At 45.4% G+C, this 16,042-nt stretch overlaps 1 protein-coding gene across 2 annotated transcripts in view; it reads left to right on the top strand.

The window, feature by feature from the left end:
• Nucleotides 1-16,042, top strand: part of tex2 (testis expressed 2) — a 159,208-nt gene that overhangs the window by 123,222 nt on the left and 19,944 nt on the right. For both annotated transcript variants that reach the window (XM_034191025.1, XM_034191026.1), the window contains exons 7-10: nucleotides 190-289; nucleotides 10,969-11,089; nucleotides 12,974-13,090; nucleotides 13,209-13,418. In XM_034191025.1, coding sequence (XP_034046916.1) covers nucleotides 190-289; nucleotides 10,969-11,089; nucleotides 12,974-13,090; nucleotides 13,209-13,418 — 548 coding nt within the window. The remainder of the gene's footprint in view (nucleotides 1-189; nucleotides 290-10,968; nucleotides 11,090-12,973; nucleotides 13,091-13,208; nucleotides 13,419-16,042) is intronic.

Below are 16,042 nucleotides of genomic sequence, written 5' to 3'. Positions count from 1 at the left end.
ATTGAAGAAAACATGAAAGCGGATTATTGATAACTCGTACTATTTATACTGTCTTGTAGGATTATTGATCAGATAGACTTGACAGTCCACATAACTTCCTGTGAAAGATGGTTATTTTTTAAATGCCTGTTCTGATTAGATTTATTTCTTAAATGAGGCGTCATCACCTGAGATCTTTTTGTCTTTCAGCTGCCGTACGTTATGAATGAACTGACTCTGACAGAACTTGACATGGGCTTTTCCATTCCTAAGATACTCCGTGCCTCCAAACCTTCTGTGGACCACCAAGGTAGGAAGATGAGCCTGACACCCTGTTAAACCAGAGGCATTTTACATGTTGGGTGTCTTAGAAATCATGGAGGGGTCTGAAATTTTCATCTTGTGAGACACATAATCTAAAAAGAAAAATCCGGAAACCACAATGTATGATTTTTTTAAATAAATTATTTGTATGTTACTGCTGCAAATAAGTATTTGAACACCTGTGAAAATCAATGTTAATATTTGGTACAGTAGCTTTTGTTTGCAATTACAGAGGTCAAACATTTCCTGTAGTTTTTCACCAGGTTTGCACACACTGCAGCAGGGATTTTGGTCCACTCCTCCATACAGATCTTCTTGAAATCTTTCAGGTTTGGAGTTTCAGCTCCCTCCAAAGATTTTCTATTGAGTTCAGGTCTGGAGACTGGCCAGGCCACTCCAAGACCTTGAAATACTCCTTACAGCGCCCCTCCTTAGTTGCCCTGGCTGTGTGTTTGGGGTCATTGTCATGCTGGAAGACCCAGCCATGACCCATCTTCAATGCTCTTACTGAGGGAAGGAAGTTGTTTGCCAAAATCTTGCAATACATGACTCCATCCATCCTCCCTTCAATACACTGCAGTGGTCCTGTCCCCTTTGCAGAAGAGCATCCCCAGAGTATGATGTTTCCACCCCCATGCTTCACAGTTGGGATGTCTCAGAGTGATGCTGAAAAACTAATTCATGCATTTATTTCCTCTAGGCTGGACTATTGTAATTCATTATTATCAGGTTGTCCTAAAAGTTCCCTAAAAAGCCTTCAGTTAATTCAAAATGCTGCAACTAGAGTACTGACGGGGACTAGAAGGAGAGAGCATATCTCACCCATATTGGCCTCTCTTCATTGGCTTCCTGTTAATTCTAGAATAGAATTTAAAATTCTTCTTCTTACTTATAAGGTTTTGAAAAATCAGGTCCCATCTTATCTTAGGGACCTCGTAGTACCATATCACCCCAATAGAGCGCTTCGCTCTCAGACTGCAGGCTTACTTGTAGTTCCTAGGGTTTGTAAGAGTAGAATGGGAGGCAGAGCCTTCAGCTTTCAGGCTCCTCTCCTGTGGAACCAGCTCCCAATTCAGATCAGGGAGACAGACACCCTCTCTACTTTTAAGATTAGGCTTAAAACTTTCCTTTTTGCTAAAGCTTATAGTTAGGGCTGGATCAGGTGACCCTGAACCATCCCTTAGTTATGCTGCTATAGACGTAGACTGCTGGGGGGTTCCCATGATGCATTGTTTCTTTCTCTTTTTGCTCTGTATGCACCACTCTGCATTTAATCATTAGTGATCGATCTCTGCTCCCCTCCACAGCATGTCTTTTTCCTGGTTCTCTCCCTCAGCCCCAACCAGTCCCAGCAGAAGACTGCCCCTCCCTGAGCCTGGTTCTGCTGGAGGTTTCTTCCTGTTAAAAGGGAGTTTTTCCTTCCCACTGTAGCCAAGTGCTTGCTCACAGGGGGTCGTTTTGACTGTTGGGGTTTTACATAATTATTGTATGGCCTTGCCTTACAATATAAAGCGCCTTGGGGCAACTGTTTGTTGTGATTTGGCGCTATATAAAAAAATTGATTGATTGATTGATTGATCCTCTAAACATGGTAAGTGGAGTTGATTCCAAAAAGCTCTATTCTGGTCTCATCTGACCACATGACCTTCTCCCATGCCTCCTCATCCAGATGGTCACTGGTGAACTTCAGACGGGCCTGGACATGTGCTGGCATCATGTGTTACTAATGTAATCTTTGTGACTGTGGTCCCAGCTCTCTTCAGGTCATTGACAAGGTCCTCCTGTGTAGTTCTGAGCTTTCTCAGAATCATCCTTACCCCACAAAGTGAGATCTTACATAAATCCCAGACCGAGGGAGAATGACAGTCATCTTGTGTTTCTTCCACTTTCTAATAAATAATCATAACAGTTGTTGTTTTCTACCAAACTGCTTGCCTGTTGTCCTGTAGTCCATCCCAGCCTTGTGCAGGTCTACAGTTTTGTCCCTGGTGTCCTTAGACAGCTCTTTGGTCTTGGCTATGGTGGACAGGTTGGAGTGTGATTGATTGAGTGTGTGAACAGGTGTCTTTTATACAGGTAACAAGTTCAAACAGGTACAATTAATACAGGTAAAGAGTGCAGAATAAGAGGGCTTCTTAAACAAAAATTAACAGGTCTGTGTGAGCCAGAATTCTTGCTGGTTGGTAGGTGTTCAAATACTTATTTGCAGCAGTAACATACGAATAAATGATTAAAAAATCATACATTGTGATTTCTGGATTTTTTTTTTTTTAAGATTATGTCTCTCACAGTGGACATGCACCTAAGATGAAAATTTCAGACCCCTCCATGATTTCTAAGTGGGAGAACTTGAAAAACCGCAGGGTGTTCAAATACTTATTTTCCTCACTATACACACACACACACACACACAGTTTAGGTTAAAATCCAACACTTTACATTTTAAATGTGGAATAAAAACATCACACAGTTAACAAAACATTGCAAATTACAACCTGCAGCTCACTGTAACTTGCAAGATCTGAGATGGTGTGATTCCCATAGACATTATATACGTAGACGCCTCATGGACTGCCACAGCCCGACAGCCGGCCTGAATTGGGCCGGATACTGGCTGCCATTTAGGAGTAGGAGTTCCCACTCCTTGTGACCTGACACCTGCTTGGCCTGGCGCTGGTCACGTGACACGCGATAATGATATGGCGCAATAGTTGAGGCTGACGGACTGTTTGCTGTGCATTACTTCAGAAGCTCATGCAGTTTCGTTGTAAAAGTATGCGGTTGCGTTCGTTTCTGTTGAAAGTTTGAGAAATTAGGTCGGGGAATCCCTTTTGCAAACGATCAATAGGAGAGCAGCACTCGCACCACACCCCCAGACTTGACCAAATTGAGGCTGACAACACATCTCGGATCAGCATCAGCATCTCGGTTGCCAACCAATCACAGGCTACGAGAGAGAGATAGGTTTCTGACCTAATTCAGGCCGGTTGTCGGGCTAAGACTGCTGCTGCCTATTGGAGCTGATGTATCAGCACGGCCCGCCATCTTGGATGGGTCCCTATTTCACCCCCAGTGCATTTATTTGTACTGTGGAAAGTGTATCCCCAACAACAACAATCCGTAACTCCCGGACGTTTTACCTGATTTTTCATTGGTTTGGTTTGTTAAAACAGCAGAGATTCACTTACGATACAGGATGCTGTCACACATTAAAAATACATACTTTCATGCTGAAAGACTTTGTCTCAATGTCTTTAACAAAGACATATGGTATGGCATATTGGTAAATATATAAATGAATTAATTTTAGAATTGAGTAAAGAAACAAGTTTAGATTGTTCATTTGAATTTATTTCTCTCTCTCTCACACACACACATCACTTTCCTTTGCTTCGCTCACCAGGTGTTGTGAAAGTGTAGGAACACAGACCCACAACAGGGGGCGTAAAAGAACGGGCAATGGATAAGCCAAACAGTAACAATTTAATGTTGTAAATTGTGCACAACGGAATACAGACAACAACAAGTTTGGAACTACAGTCAATTACACGTTGGGTGACGTGTGGGCAGGCTTGAGGATAGGAGACGCCCGTCCAGAACCGAGCCGGATCCCACACGGCCCTCACCGCCAACGGATCTGAAGAACACCGGAGCCGCCAAGTCCTGAGTCCCCAGGTGGTCACCGTCTCCAGCTGTCAGACCTGGCACTGCTGGCAGAGAACAGAAACAGCACAGGTGAGTGTGAGTACGCACACTCAGTAATCCCACAGTCTGTGTTCTTTTGGGAGGGAGCACCTCCACCTCCAGTCACACACTCATGCAGCTCCTGTCTAACCACTTATCTGGTTGGGGTGTGAAGCGAAGCCGTCGCTGATCACACCAAACGCCAATCCCACAGATAAGGCATCACCACAGGAAAACGGCTGCAAAGACGTTCAGACTATTAGTCAGCGTTAAGTGTAGCAGAGAAATTACCTCCAAGGTAGCTGATTTCTCGGCGGGGAGGTGGAGTTGCAGTCCGGCCTTTAAGGTGGTGGTGATGTGGATGAGTGACAGCTGGGGCTGATGACGAGTAACAGCTGTCACTTCCGGTTGCTATGACGCCCTCTCGTGCTTGAAGCCCACACTTCAAGCAGGGCACCATCTGGTGGTGGTGGGCCAGCAGTACCTCCTCTTCAGCGGCCCACACAACAGGACCTCCCCCCTCAACGGGCGCCTCCTGGCGCCCGACCAGGCTTGTCCGGGTGCTGCCGGTAGAAGTCGGCCAGGAGGGCCGGGTCCAGGATGAAGCTCCTCTTCACCCAGGAGCGTTCTTCGGGTCCATACCCCTCCCAGTCCACCAAATACTGGAACCCCCGGGCCTTCCGACGGACGTCCAGGAGCCGGTGCACGGTCCATGCCGGCTCCCCGTCGATGGTCCGGGCAGGAGGCGGCGCCAGTCCGGGGGTACAGAGGGGTGAAACGTGGTGAGGTTTGATGCATGACACATGGAAAACCGGGTGGATCCGCAGCGAAGCTGGCAGCTTCAGCTTCACTGCGGCTGGACTGAGAATCTTGAGTATGGTGAAAGGTCCAATGTATCTGTCCTTTAACTTCTGGGATTCCACTTGCAGGGGAATGTCTTTTGTGGAAAGCCAAACCTCCTGCCCAGGCTGATACGTAGGGGCCGGGGCACGCCGGCGGTCTGCATGGTTCTTGGCCCTCGTCCGGGCTTTGTGCAGGGCAGAGCGGGCGGTACGCCACACCCGACGGCACCTTCTCAGATGGGCCTGGACTGAGGGCACCCCGACCTCTCCTTCCACTAGCGGGAACAATGGGGGCTGGTACCCCAAACACACCTCAAATGGGGAGAGGCTGGTAGCAGACGATACTTGGCTATTATGAGCGTACTCGATCCAGGCCAGATGGTTACTCCAGGCCGTCGGGTGCGCAGAGGTCACGCAGCGGAGGGCCTGCTCCAATTCGTACAATTTGTCCTTCAGACCTGTCCCCGGGTCCGGGCTCCGTGTCAGGGCCTCCCAGACGGTCTTCTCCACGTCCCAGGTGAGGGTGGCCACGACAGTGGACTCTGGGATGATAGTTTCCGTCGGGTCTGACAGCTCGGTCTTGACCTCCTCTTCGTGCACCCGGGACAGGGCGTCAGATCGTTGGTTCTTCGTCCCGGGGCGGTAGGTGATCCGAAAGTCAAAACGCCCGAAGAACAGTGACCAGCGGGCTTGCCTGGGGTTCAGACGCCTGGCGGTCTGAATGTACTCCAGGTTCCGATGGTCCGTGAAAACCATAAATGGTACCGATGCTCCCTCCAACAGGTGTCTCCACTCCTCAAAAGCCTCCTTCACCGCAAGAAGTTCCCGATTGCCGACGTCATAGTTCCTTTCAGCCGGGGTCAACCTGCGGGAAAAGTAGGCACATGGATGGAGAACCTTGTCGGACTCCCCGCTCTGGGATAGCACGGCTCCTATCCCTGAGTCAGAGGCGTCCACTTCAACTACAAACTGGCGATTGGGATTGGGCTGCACCAGAACTGGTGCAGTCGAGAACTGGCGTTTCAACTCCCTAAACGCGGCTTCGCACCGATCCGACGAGGTGAAGGGGACTTTTGTGGAGGTCAGGGCTGTCAGGGGGCTAACTACCTGACTGTAGCCCTTGATGAACCTCCGGTAGAAATTTGCAAAACTGAGGAACTGTTGCAGTTTCCTACGGTTTGTTGGTTGGGGCCAATCTCTCACCGCCGCAACCTTGGCCGGATCAGGGGCGACGGAGTTGGAGAAGATTATGAACCCCAGGAAGGACAAAGAAGTGCGGTGGAACTCACACTTCTCGCCCTTCACAAACAGCCGGTTCTCCAACAACCGCTGTAGGACCTGACGTACATGCTTGACATGGGTTTCAGGATCCGGAGAAAAGATGAGTATATCGTCTAGATATACGAAGACAAACCGATGCAGGAAGTCCCGCAAGATGTCATTAACCAACGCTTGGAATGTTGCGGGCGCATTGGTGAGGCCGAACGGCATGACCAGGTACTCAAAGTGACCTAACGGGGTGTTAAATGCCGTCTTCCACTTGTCTCCCTCCCGGATCCGAACCAGGTGATAAGCATTCCTAAGATCCAATTTTGTGAAAATTTGGGCTCCATGCAAGGGCGTGAACACTGAATCCAACAGAGGTAACGGGTATCGGTTGCGAACCGTGATCTCGTTCAGCCCTCTGTAATCAATGCATGGACGGAGTCCGCCGTCCTTCTTGCCCACAAAAAAGAAACCAGCACCCATCGGGGAGGTGGAGTTCCGGATCAACCCGGCAGCTAACGAGTCCCGGATGTAGGTCTCCATTGATTCGCGTTCCGGACGTGAGAGGTTGTACAACCTGCTGGACGGGTACTCAGCGCCCGGTATCAAATCAATGGCACAATCGTACGGACGGTGCGGGGGCAGCGTGAGTGCCAGATCCTTGCTGAAGACGTCAGCAAGGTCATGGTACTCGGCTGGCACCGCCGCCAGATTGGGGGGGACTAAAACCTCCTCCTTAGCTGTCACACCGGGTGGAACCGAGGATCCTAAACACTCCCGGTGGCAGGTTTCGCTCCACTGAACCATAACCCCAGACGGCCAATCAATCCGGGGATTGTGTTTTAATACCCATGGAAAACCCAAAATCACTCTGGAGGTAGAAGGTGTTGCATAAAACACAATCTCCTCCCTGTGATTTCCAGACACAACCAATGTCACTGGCTGTGTCTGGTGTGTGATTAGTGGAAGAAGGGTGCCATCTAGTGCCCGCACCAACAATGGTGACGGTAAGGCCACTAGAGGGAGCCCAACCTCCTTTGCCCATCTGCTATCCAGCAGATTCCCCTCCGACCCCGTGTCCACCAGTGCTGGGTCGTGAAGGGTTAGATCCCCACTCAGGATCGTGACTGGGATACGTGCAGATTTTCGGGGATCCCTGCGTGGGTATTGTGACCCACCCTTAGCCCAGTCTCTAAGGATGAGTGCTGCTGTTTTGACCATTTGGGGCATTCTTTCTGTGTGTGCTCGGTTGAGCTGCAGAGAAAACACTCCCCACGGATCAGCCTCCTTTGTCTCTGATCGCCTTTTGGCCCTGCTCGTTTCCATAGCAACGTCAGCAGGGGGAGCTGTTGTCATGTGGAGTGCCCTGGCTGTGGAGCATGGGGAAGTCGGCTCCCTTTCGGACCCGGGATGAAGAGGAACGGCTGGTGCCTGACCACGCCCTTCGTCTCGCTCCCGTCGGTGTTCTGTTAATCGGTTGTCTAACCGTATAACCAGGTCGATAAGCCTGTCTAAATCCTGCGGCTTGTCCTTCGCCACCAGGTGCTCCTTAAGGACCGGGGACAGTCCGTTTACAAAGGCGGCACGGAGCGCAACAGCATTCCAGCCGGCTCGCGCTGCCGCGATGCGGAAGTCGACTGCATACTTCGCTGCGCTCCGACACCCCTGTCTTATCGACAGCAGCACGCTTGAAGCGGTCTCGCCTCTATGAGGGTGGTCGAACACCTGTCGGAACTCCCTCACAAACCCAGTGTAAGTCATTAGGAGCTGTGAATTCTGCTCCCAGAGCGCCGTAGCCCAGGCGCGTGCCTCTCCTCGAAGCAAATTTATAACGTAAGCCACCCGGCTAGCGTCTGACGCGTACATGACAGGACGCTGTGAAAAGACGAGCGAGCACTGCATCAAGAAGTCCGCGCACGTCTCAACACAGCCTCCGTACGGCTCCGGAGGGCTTATGTATGCTTCAGGGGAAGGTGGGGGGTTCGTTGAACGACCAGTGGAATGTCTGTCTCTGGCATTTGGTCAGCAGGAGGAGGTGCTGCAGCAGCGCCCTGAGCATGCGCTTCCACCTGGGCGGTGAGAGCCTCCATCCTTCGATTGAGAACAATGCTCTGCTCGGTAACTAAGTCCAACCGAGCAGTAAAAGCGGTTAAGATGTGCTGCAGCTTACCTAACACGCCTCCTGCTGGCGCCTGTGCACCTCGCTCTTCCATTGGCTGTTCAAGCGATGGTTGACGCCCCTCGGGATCCATGACGCTGGCCGAGAAATCCTGTTGTGAAAGTGTAGGAACACGGACCCACAACAGGGGGTGTAAAAGAACGGGCAATGGATAAGCCAAACAGTAACAATTTAATGTTGTAAATTGTGCACAACGGAATACAGACAACAACAAGTTTGGAACTACAGTCAATTACACATTGGGTGACGTGTGGGCAGGCTTGAGGATAGGAGACGCCCGTCCAGAACCGAGCCGGATCCCACATGGCCCTCACCGCCAACGGATCTGAAGAACACCGGAGCCGCCAAGTCCTGAGTCCCCAGGTGGTCACCGTTTCCAGCTGTCAGACCTGGCACTGCTGGCAGAGAACAGAAACAGCACAGGTGAGTGTGAGTACGCACACGCAGTAATCCCACAGTCTGTGTTCTTTTGGGAGGGAGCACCTCCACCTCCAGTCACACACTCGTGCAGCTCCTGTCTAACCACTTATCTGGTTGGGGTGTGAAGCGAAGCCGTCGCTGATCACACCAAATGCCAATCCCACAGATAAGGCATCACCACAGGAAAACGGCTGCAAAGAAGTTCAGACTATTAGTCAGCGTTAAGTGTAGCAGAGAAATTACCTCCAAGGTATCTGATTTCTCGGCGGGGAGGTGGAGTTGCAGTCCGGCCTTTAAGGTGGTGGTGATGTGGATGAGTGACAGCTGGTGCTGATGACGAGTAACAGCTGTTACTCCCGGTTGCTATGACGCCCTCTCGTGCTTGAAGCCCGCACTTCAAGCAGGGCGCCATCTGGTGGTGGTGGGCCAGTAGTACCTCCTCTTCAGCGGCCCACACAACACCAGGTTTTGTTACAAAGATGAACATTTTTTATAAGGCTGGGAAAAGAAAGCAAAAAATTTCAGGTCATTCCAGGGTCTTAAACTACCTTGTTAGGCTTGCAACAGGGGCTAGAGAGCTAAACCCTTGAGAAAGAACTGTTCTGCACAGCTTCTTGTGTGTGCTGGCACTCTGTAACTCCAATGTAGTTAATTTTGCGATGTGGTGCAGCCTTACTTTGTGAAATACAGACACCACAAATGACTGAAGCATGAAATTATGGTTCTCAATTTCAAATAGGGTTTCTGTAATGTGCTCCCCAAGTAAGTACACATCCTCTGTACCAATCTCCCCCCGAACGAAATGGTTAACGAAGGATACACTGATACCTTGTTCTCTTTGCGTGTTTTGGTGAATCACGCTCTCTGCTGCTCTGACCACCTTCACTGTTCCCTGTGAGGGGATATTATATTATAATATTATATTATATTATAATATTACAAATGGTAAAATAGCCAAAATTATTGTTCAGTCTTAATTGTACAAGGTAATCTAACACGATCTGGTTTCTATACTGCGCAGTTATTGCAGCCGTAAGCAGCACAAAATACCGGCATCTTTGCTCACTCTCCATTGTCTCCGGCTGACTCTGGTGCTAACCTATTGTGAAGAGACCCATCCAATATGGCGGAGACGCTGGATTATGTTGCAGCAAGGCCTCTATGTATATAGTGTCTATGGTGATTCCTACTATCTTAGCTTCACTTTGACACTGATTCTTACCCGAGGCCATCATGTATGGTCTTCAAATTCACAGGGAACATTCTTCGGACACAGACCTTGGACAAGTTCAAAGATGGCTAATCTTGACCTATTTCAAGAGGTATTTTAAGAGACTAAAAAGCTGCATTCTGTTTTAATCTTTTTTTTTTTTTTTTTGAGCGGCGGGGTGACAGACAATCAGAGTAGAGCGGCACCGTGACGTCAGTGGCAGGTCTCTGTAAAACCGCTTCATTTATGTGTTTACAACATATTTCTCATATATTATTTAAAGGTTAACGAGAAATAAACACTTCTAAAACTGAAAACTTACAAGATTTACAAGACATTTTGCGAACATTAGCATGATGATGTCACAGGCTACCTGCAAACCATTTCGTTTGTGTGTAAACATAACCTCATTGTCATATATTATGTAAAAGCTAGCAAGAAATAAACACTTCTAAAACTGAAAATTCTGTTTTTGTAACCTAATAACACCTCTATTTATCTGTCTATTTACAAGACATTTGTGGATGTCAGCGTGCACGCTAACTTCCGCTAACTCAGAGCTATCTTCCGCTCTTGTCAAAACCTCTTAAACCTAAACATTGTCTATGATTGACTGATTGATAGAGGGGCTTCATTGACCATGTACAAATTGTAAGTAAGACAGTAGGATTTTAATAATTGTAAAGAAGACAGTGCTCATACAGCCGAGGGTATTTTAGCATTGTGTTATATTACTAAATTACAAATCGAAGATCAGTCATAGAGAGTGCCAAACAAAGAGGATGAAGGACGGCAAGCATTTGAAGGAATGAAGGACACTCATGTCAGTCTTTCCATTGTTGTCTCCTGAGAAGTGCAGTGTGTAAGCAGGTCATAGCTTGATCTCAGCCACTGAGGAGACCCCACTGGCCTCAGCTTGACCTTTTCCATGTTTTCTGCAGAACAGCTCCTCTTCCTGACAGCTCTGTGGGAGATCGCAGTAATTAGTCAGAATGCTGCTACAGTGATGAGGGCGCAAAACATGTAGCACAGTCTTCCATGTGTTTCTTTTACTTTGTCTCCAGGTCTGTGGTTTGATCTCGAAGTCTCCTACACGGGTTCCTTCCTCATGACGCTAGAGACCAAGATGAATCTGGCCCGTCTGGGAAAAGAGGGCAAGAGTCTCGGGGAACATGGCAAAGAGTGGTAAGGATTTCAGAACTGTTAAGTATTTACTATCCAATGGGTGTTCATTTTATAAAATGTAAAAGATTTCAACATGGAACTGAAAACAAGGGAAGTTTTGATCTCTGATGGAAAAAAGTTTAACCTTTGAAGGGGTGGGGCATGACTGATCTCATAATTGAAGTACAGCAACTAAAGAAAATCCTAAACAGTGCAGACAAAAGCACCACCTCATCAATAAGGCTGTGTTGTACTTTCTCCAGGGTCAAATTCAAAGGTCAAGGTTGTTTTTTTTTTCATTTTTTTAATTATAATTGGGCTTTTCAAGGACATAGAAACAGGTACCAGTAGCATTAGATTAGATTAGATTAGCTAGAACTTTATTGATCCCTTGGGAAGACTGCCTCAGGGAAATTGATGTTCCAGCAGCATTGTATAGCAGCACACAGGGTAAGAAGCACACACAGTCTGTATATCTATATTATAATAGTTAAGTGGCCTCTGTGTGCGTGTGTATTTGCCGTTTGGTATGCTTATGTATTCTTGGTCAAGGATGAATGCAGCAAAAACAGAAAGTTGATAGGACTAATATTTTTGGAGAAGCTGACAATGAGAACACTGACAATGGATGCTGCTAACTACATTCTCTACTCACACGGCATTCCAGCAGGGAGCAGTAAATCATCTTTATAATAAAAGCGTGAGAGTGTGCGTGATTTTATTTAGTAAGTTCAATGTAAGTACATAATATAATTATAAATCGGTTAAAATACATGGATGACACAAGAAAGTGAAAACACTTATTTCTATTGTGGTCCATTTGAAAATCAAATGCCAAAATAGAAGTAATAATAAAATAAAATAATAATACTGATAATAATAATAGTGTGTATATGATAACAAGAACCTAAACAATTTATAAATACATTAAGACAGTCAATTAACATCAAAAAAGACATAATTAACAGGAAATAAAAGGGCTGAGTTCTTCTTCAAAGAACTTTTAAGGTCTAACGGTCTAAAAACATTCTGGACTTGCACACCATTCCAAGTCATTATAGAAACTTTGCATAATTTATTACCATCCTTAAAAAAATGTCAGCTACCTATTTTAGAAACACTACCCAATCTAGAGCCCATGGATCCCCACGGGCAACATGCTAGTTAATATCACAGAGTAGAAAAGACATCTTAAAGAAACAAAAAAGTAATAATATTTTAAGAAAATGAAGTCAGAGAATTTAGCATTTTAAGAAAGATAAAATGATTAATTCTCACAATAGTTGGTGTTTTAATAATAAATTGTTGCATCTTAAAATTAGATATTTTTCTTTTTTTTTTCTTTTTTTTTTTTTTAATAATTATAGTTTTTAATCGTTTAAAGTTTTGGGTGAAGGTCAAGTTGACCCTTGACCGTGAAAAAGCAGTTTAATATTGCTAAGCTCCAGCTTTCAAAAAGGCTTCATGCGATTTCAGCTTCAGCGATTTACTGTTTAAAAAAGGAGCCTGATTTTAAAATGTTTTGTCATGTTTAAATATATTGAACAGCTTCTTTTAGTCTTTGCGTTCTCAGCGACTGACCCCAAAGAAACTGACATTAGTTTAATTTGAAAATCCCTGAGATAAATGTTTAATCTGGTTGGTTTGCATTTGGAGAAATGTTACTCGTCACAGCTGATTTTTCATAATTCCTCCCCCTTTTTCCCCTCTGGCTGACACTAATCCTCCCCTCTGGACCCTCGCCACTTTGGGTGAGTTTGGGAATAGACACTTGTCACTCAAACAGTACTTTTGATCAGGATTAGAGTTTAATTTTTAAACTGATTAGGATTAATTCTTCATTGTAGCTGCTTAAAGTGATTTAGTGTTTAGCTGCTGCGGCCTGACTTTGTGCCACAGGTCCAGGCCAAAGACATACTGTCTGGCAGACAGCGATGAGGAATCGTCCAGCGCCGGCTCGTCGGATGAGGAGGATCCTCCAGAACTCTTCAGTGACAAAGCCGTTGTTCCTGGAGGTGAAGGGTGAGTGAGAACGTGCATGAATCTGCTCATCCACTCAGTCACCACAACCTCAAATGTCACTGCTGATTTATCACAGCGTGTTTGAAAACCTGACTGGCATAACTCTCTGCTCACGTAGCTTTGTGGGAGGCCACAGGCCCAGCAAGATCATGCGCTTTGTGGACAAGATAGCCAAGTCAAAGTACTTCCAGAAAGCCACCGAGACGGAATTCATTAAGAAGAAGATGGAGGAGGTATCGAACACGCCTCTGCTGCTCACCGTGGAGGTGCAAGAGTGCCGCGGGACGTTGGCAGTCAACATCCCCCCTCCGCCCACAGACAGGATCTGGTAGGTTCACCTCCAAACAAGCTGCAGGAGCTTGTCATTGCACATACAGAACATCAGTGCTCCCTCTGCTGGCCGAGTACCTTCATTATTGTAGTAACATAACTACAAATATGCACATGTACTTCAGAGTATAATTTGTCCAATTTCCACTAAACTTGCTATGTAGATGATGGGCAAGCCCAAAATTGCCCTTTAAAGGGTTTGTTGGGAAAAAAGGTTTAAATCTAAGTTTCTGATTCTGCAGTGTACCAACAAACTCTCATTCTGTCTGCACATTCTGGGGTCAAGGTCATTGGTGTCGAAGGTCAAAATTTTATTTATCGCTCTGATTTGTACCAAACTTGGCACACATATGGAGATAGGCTCGAAAATTGCCCAGCAAGGTCAAATTTGTCAAAGGTCAATCATTGGGGTCGAGATCACGTCTGCCAGTGTGTTTGTTGTGCATCCGGCTCCTTCCTGGTCCTCTTGCTGATTTTAACCAAATGCATTATGGCAATGAAGGTTGACCCCAAAACTGCATTAAAGAAATCATCTTGGCAAAAGTCTAGACCAAGGAATTAGATTTTCAACCCAGTTTGGACCTAGTGTAGCACAAACAACACACACACAAAGCTTCATGGGGATAGTTTTTATAACTTTTTATAACTTCAATTGAACACTATTTTCAGCAAGGAAAAAACATTTATTTATTTATTTATTTTAAGTACATTCACATTTTAGTGAGTTCATACGAAACTTACAAGACATTGTCACAGAATTGTTCATCTTAAAAACAACTGTTAGACATCAGTTTTGCTCTTAAAGCTGAAATTGCAGCATGTAAATTATTTTGATTCAAGTGACATAAGTTCCCAAAAACTTAAAAAAAAAAACACACACACAAAATTAAGATAACACTTTACATAGATATTTTTTAGTAGATTGGAAGACTTAGAATAACTTAAATTAAATAATTTAGCCACCTAATAACTCCAAAACCATTTAATTAAGTTTCTTCAGCTTCATTGGCCTTGTAGAGGACTAATCATTTAAAGTGTACCTTACTACTTAAGTACATGCTTTAATTTAGTCTGACTGTAAAGGTTATGTGACATTACTTAAAAAAGATCCATGCAAAACGTTAAGTTAATTTTTTAAGTTGAGCTGTGCAGTTTTTATTTATTTATTTATTCTTATTTTTATTTTTATCATGTGGGTGAATTCCAAAATTGCCAAAACTATAATCTGTCAAATGTAAGATTGTCATAGCTCTCATTGTATTTATGTTCACAGGTAGTATTACCTAGTAAGTAATACTGATGTGGTATGTTAACATTAACTTATCTACTACAGAGGCCTCTGAATGTTTTGTAGAATTTAATTGTAAGTGAGTATGTGCAGCACGATTAAATGAAAGCATAAAACAAATGAAAAGTTTAGGAGCGGCGTTGCATACGTTGTGCATCAATCACCCACATAATAAATGTGTTTTTCAGATTATACTGATGTCGTCATTATCACGTCACTGAAACCACATAATAATACAATAACATGCTTTTGGAGGGCGGTATGCATTTAACTCGGGTGAATATCTGTAATTTTGGGCGACTGGCCATGAACGTCGGGCCTCTGAAAATGCATACCGCCCTCCAAAAGCATGTTATTTGCATTATTATCACTTTAATGAGCTACACAACACGTAACGCGTACATAACAAGTTGGCTCACTTTAACTTTTGTCGTGACGGCTGGCGCACGCTGCTCTCCAAATTCAGCAGTGCGTCCTCATCAAGCTGGCTGCTTTGGCTGCGCTGTTCATTGTCGTACTGTCCATGAGAAAATCATCCGGAATATCCATATTGGGACCAACACACACACAATTCTCGCCTTTTTATGTTTTCCTCTGCGGACAGTTCTTGGGCTGTGCGCACTATGACGTCATTTGTCTATGCACAGCGGGTGGGTATAGCCAGATAGCATTGACGTAAATCTACGATACCAGCCTAGCAACGCCTCGGTAAAGTGATAATAATGACCGATATCAGCTTTAGATCACCTCTGCAGCTCAATTGGCTGTGGAGATATCCTGGAAAATGTATTTTTCGGGGTATATTTCTGATGTACTCGACCTTTGACTGGTTTATTCCAAAAGATACAACATCTATAGAGTCTTGGTTAAGGAAAAGCCCAACCACTTTTGGTGACAGTCTGCTGACCTGTTTCTGAGTTATTTTGTACAGTCTCTCTCTCTCACACACACACGCACATGATTATAATATGCTCCGCTACAAGTGGCAATACTGTGTGCATATTTACTCACACCCTTTAATGCAACACAACTCATCGCTGTTGTCAAAATGCAATCATCAAAAATGGAGTCAGTGTGCAACCAGTGAGCGACTGAGGAAAGCCACCAAGACAACTCTGAAGGAGCATCAGTGACTTTGATTGGAGAAGCTACAAGCTTTAGATTGCATTTGTCAGAAGCCATGTGGTTGAAGCTTTTACACAATCTTTTGGGCATGAAATGTTAAATCTAAAAAAAAAAATAGCCTGGTAAATTAAATGAGTGGCCGCAAGAGGGAGATATTACACAAGATAAACTGTATGAACACTGATTTACAGCTGTGACAGAACAGCTTA

Source organism: Thalassophryne amazonica, chromosome 16 (genome assembly GCF_902500255.1).
Source record: "Thalassophryne amazonica chromosome 16, fThaAma1.1, whole genome shotgun sequence".
NCBI classification, from domain to species: domain Eukaryota; kingdom Metazoa; phylum Chordata; class Actinopteri; order Batrachoidiformes; family Batrachoididae; genus Thalassophryne; species Thalassophryne amazonica.
Note: the sequence above shows the minus strand (reverse complement) of the source record. Positions and strands in the feature narration are given on the sequence as shown.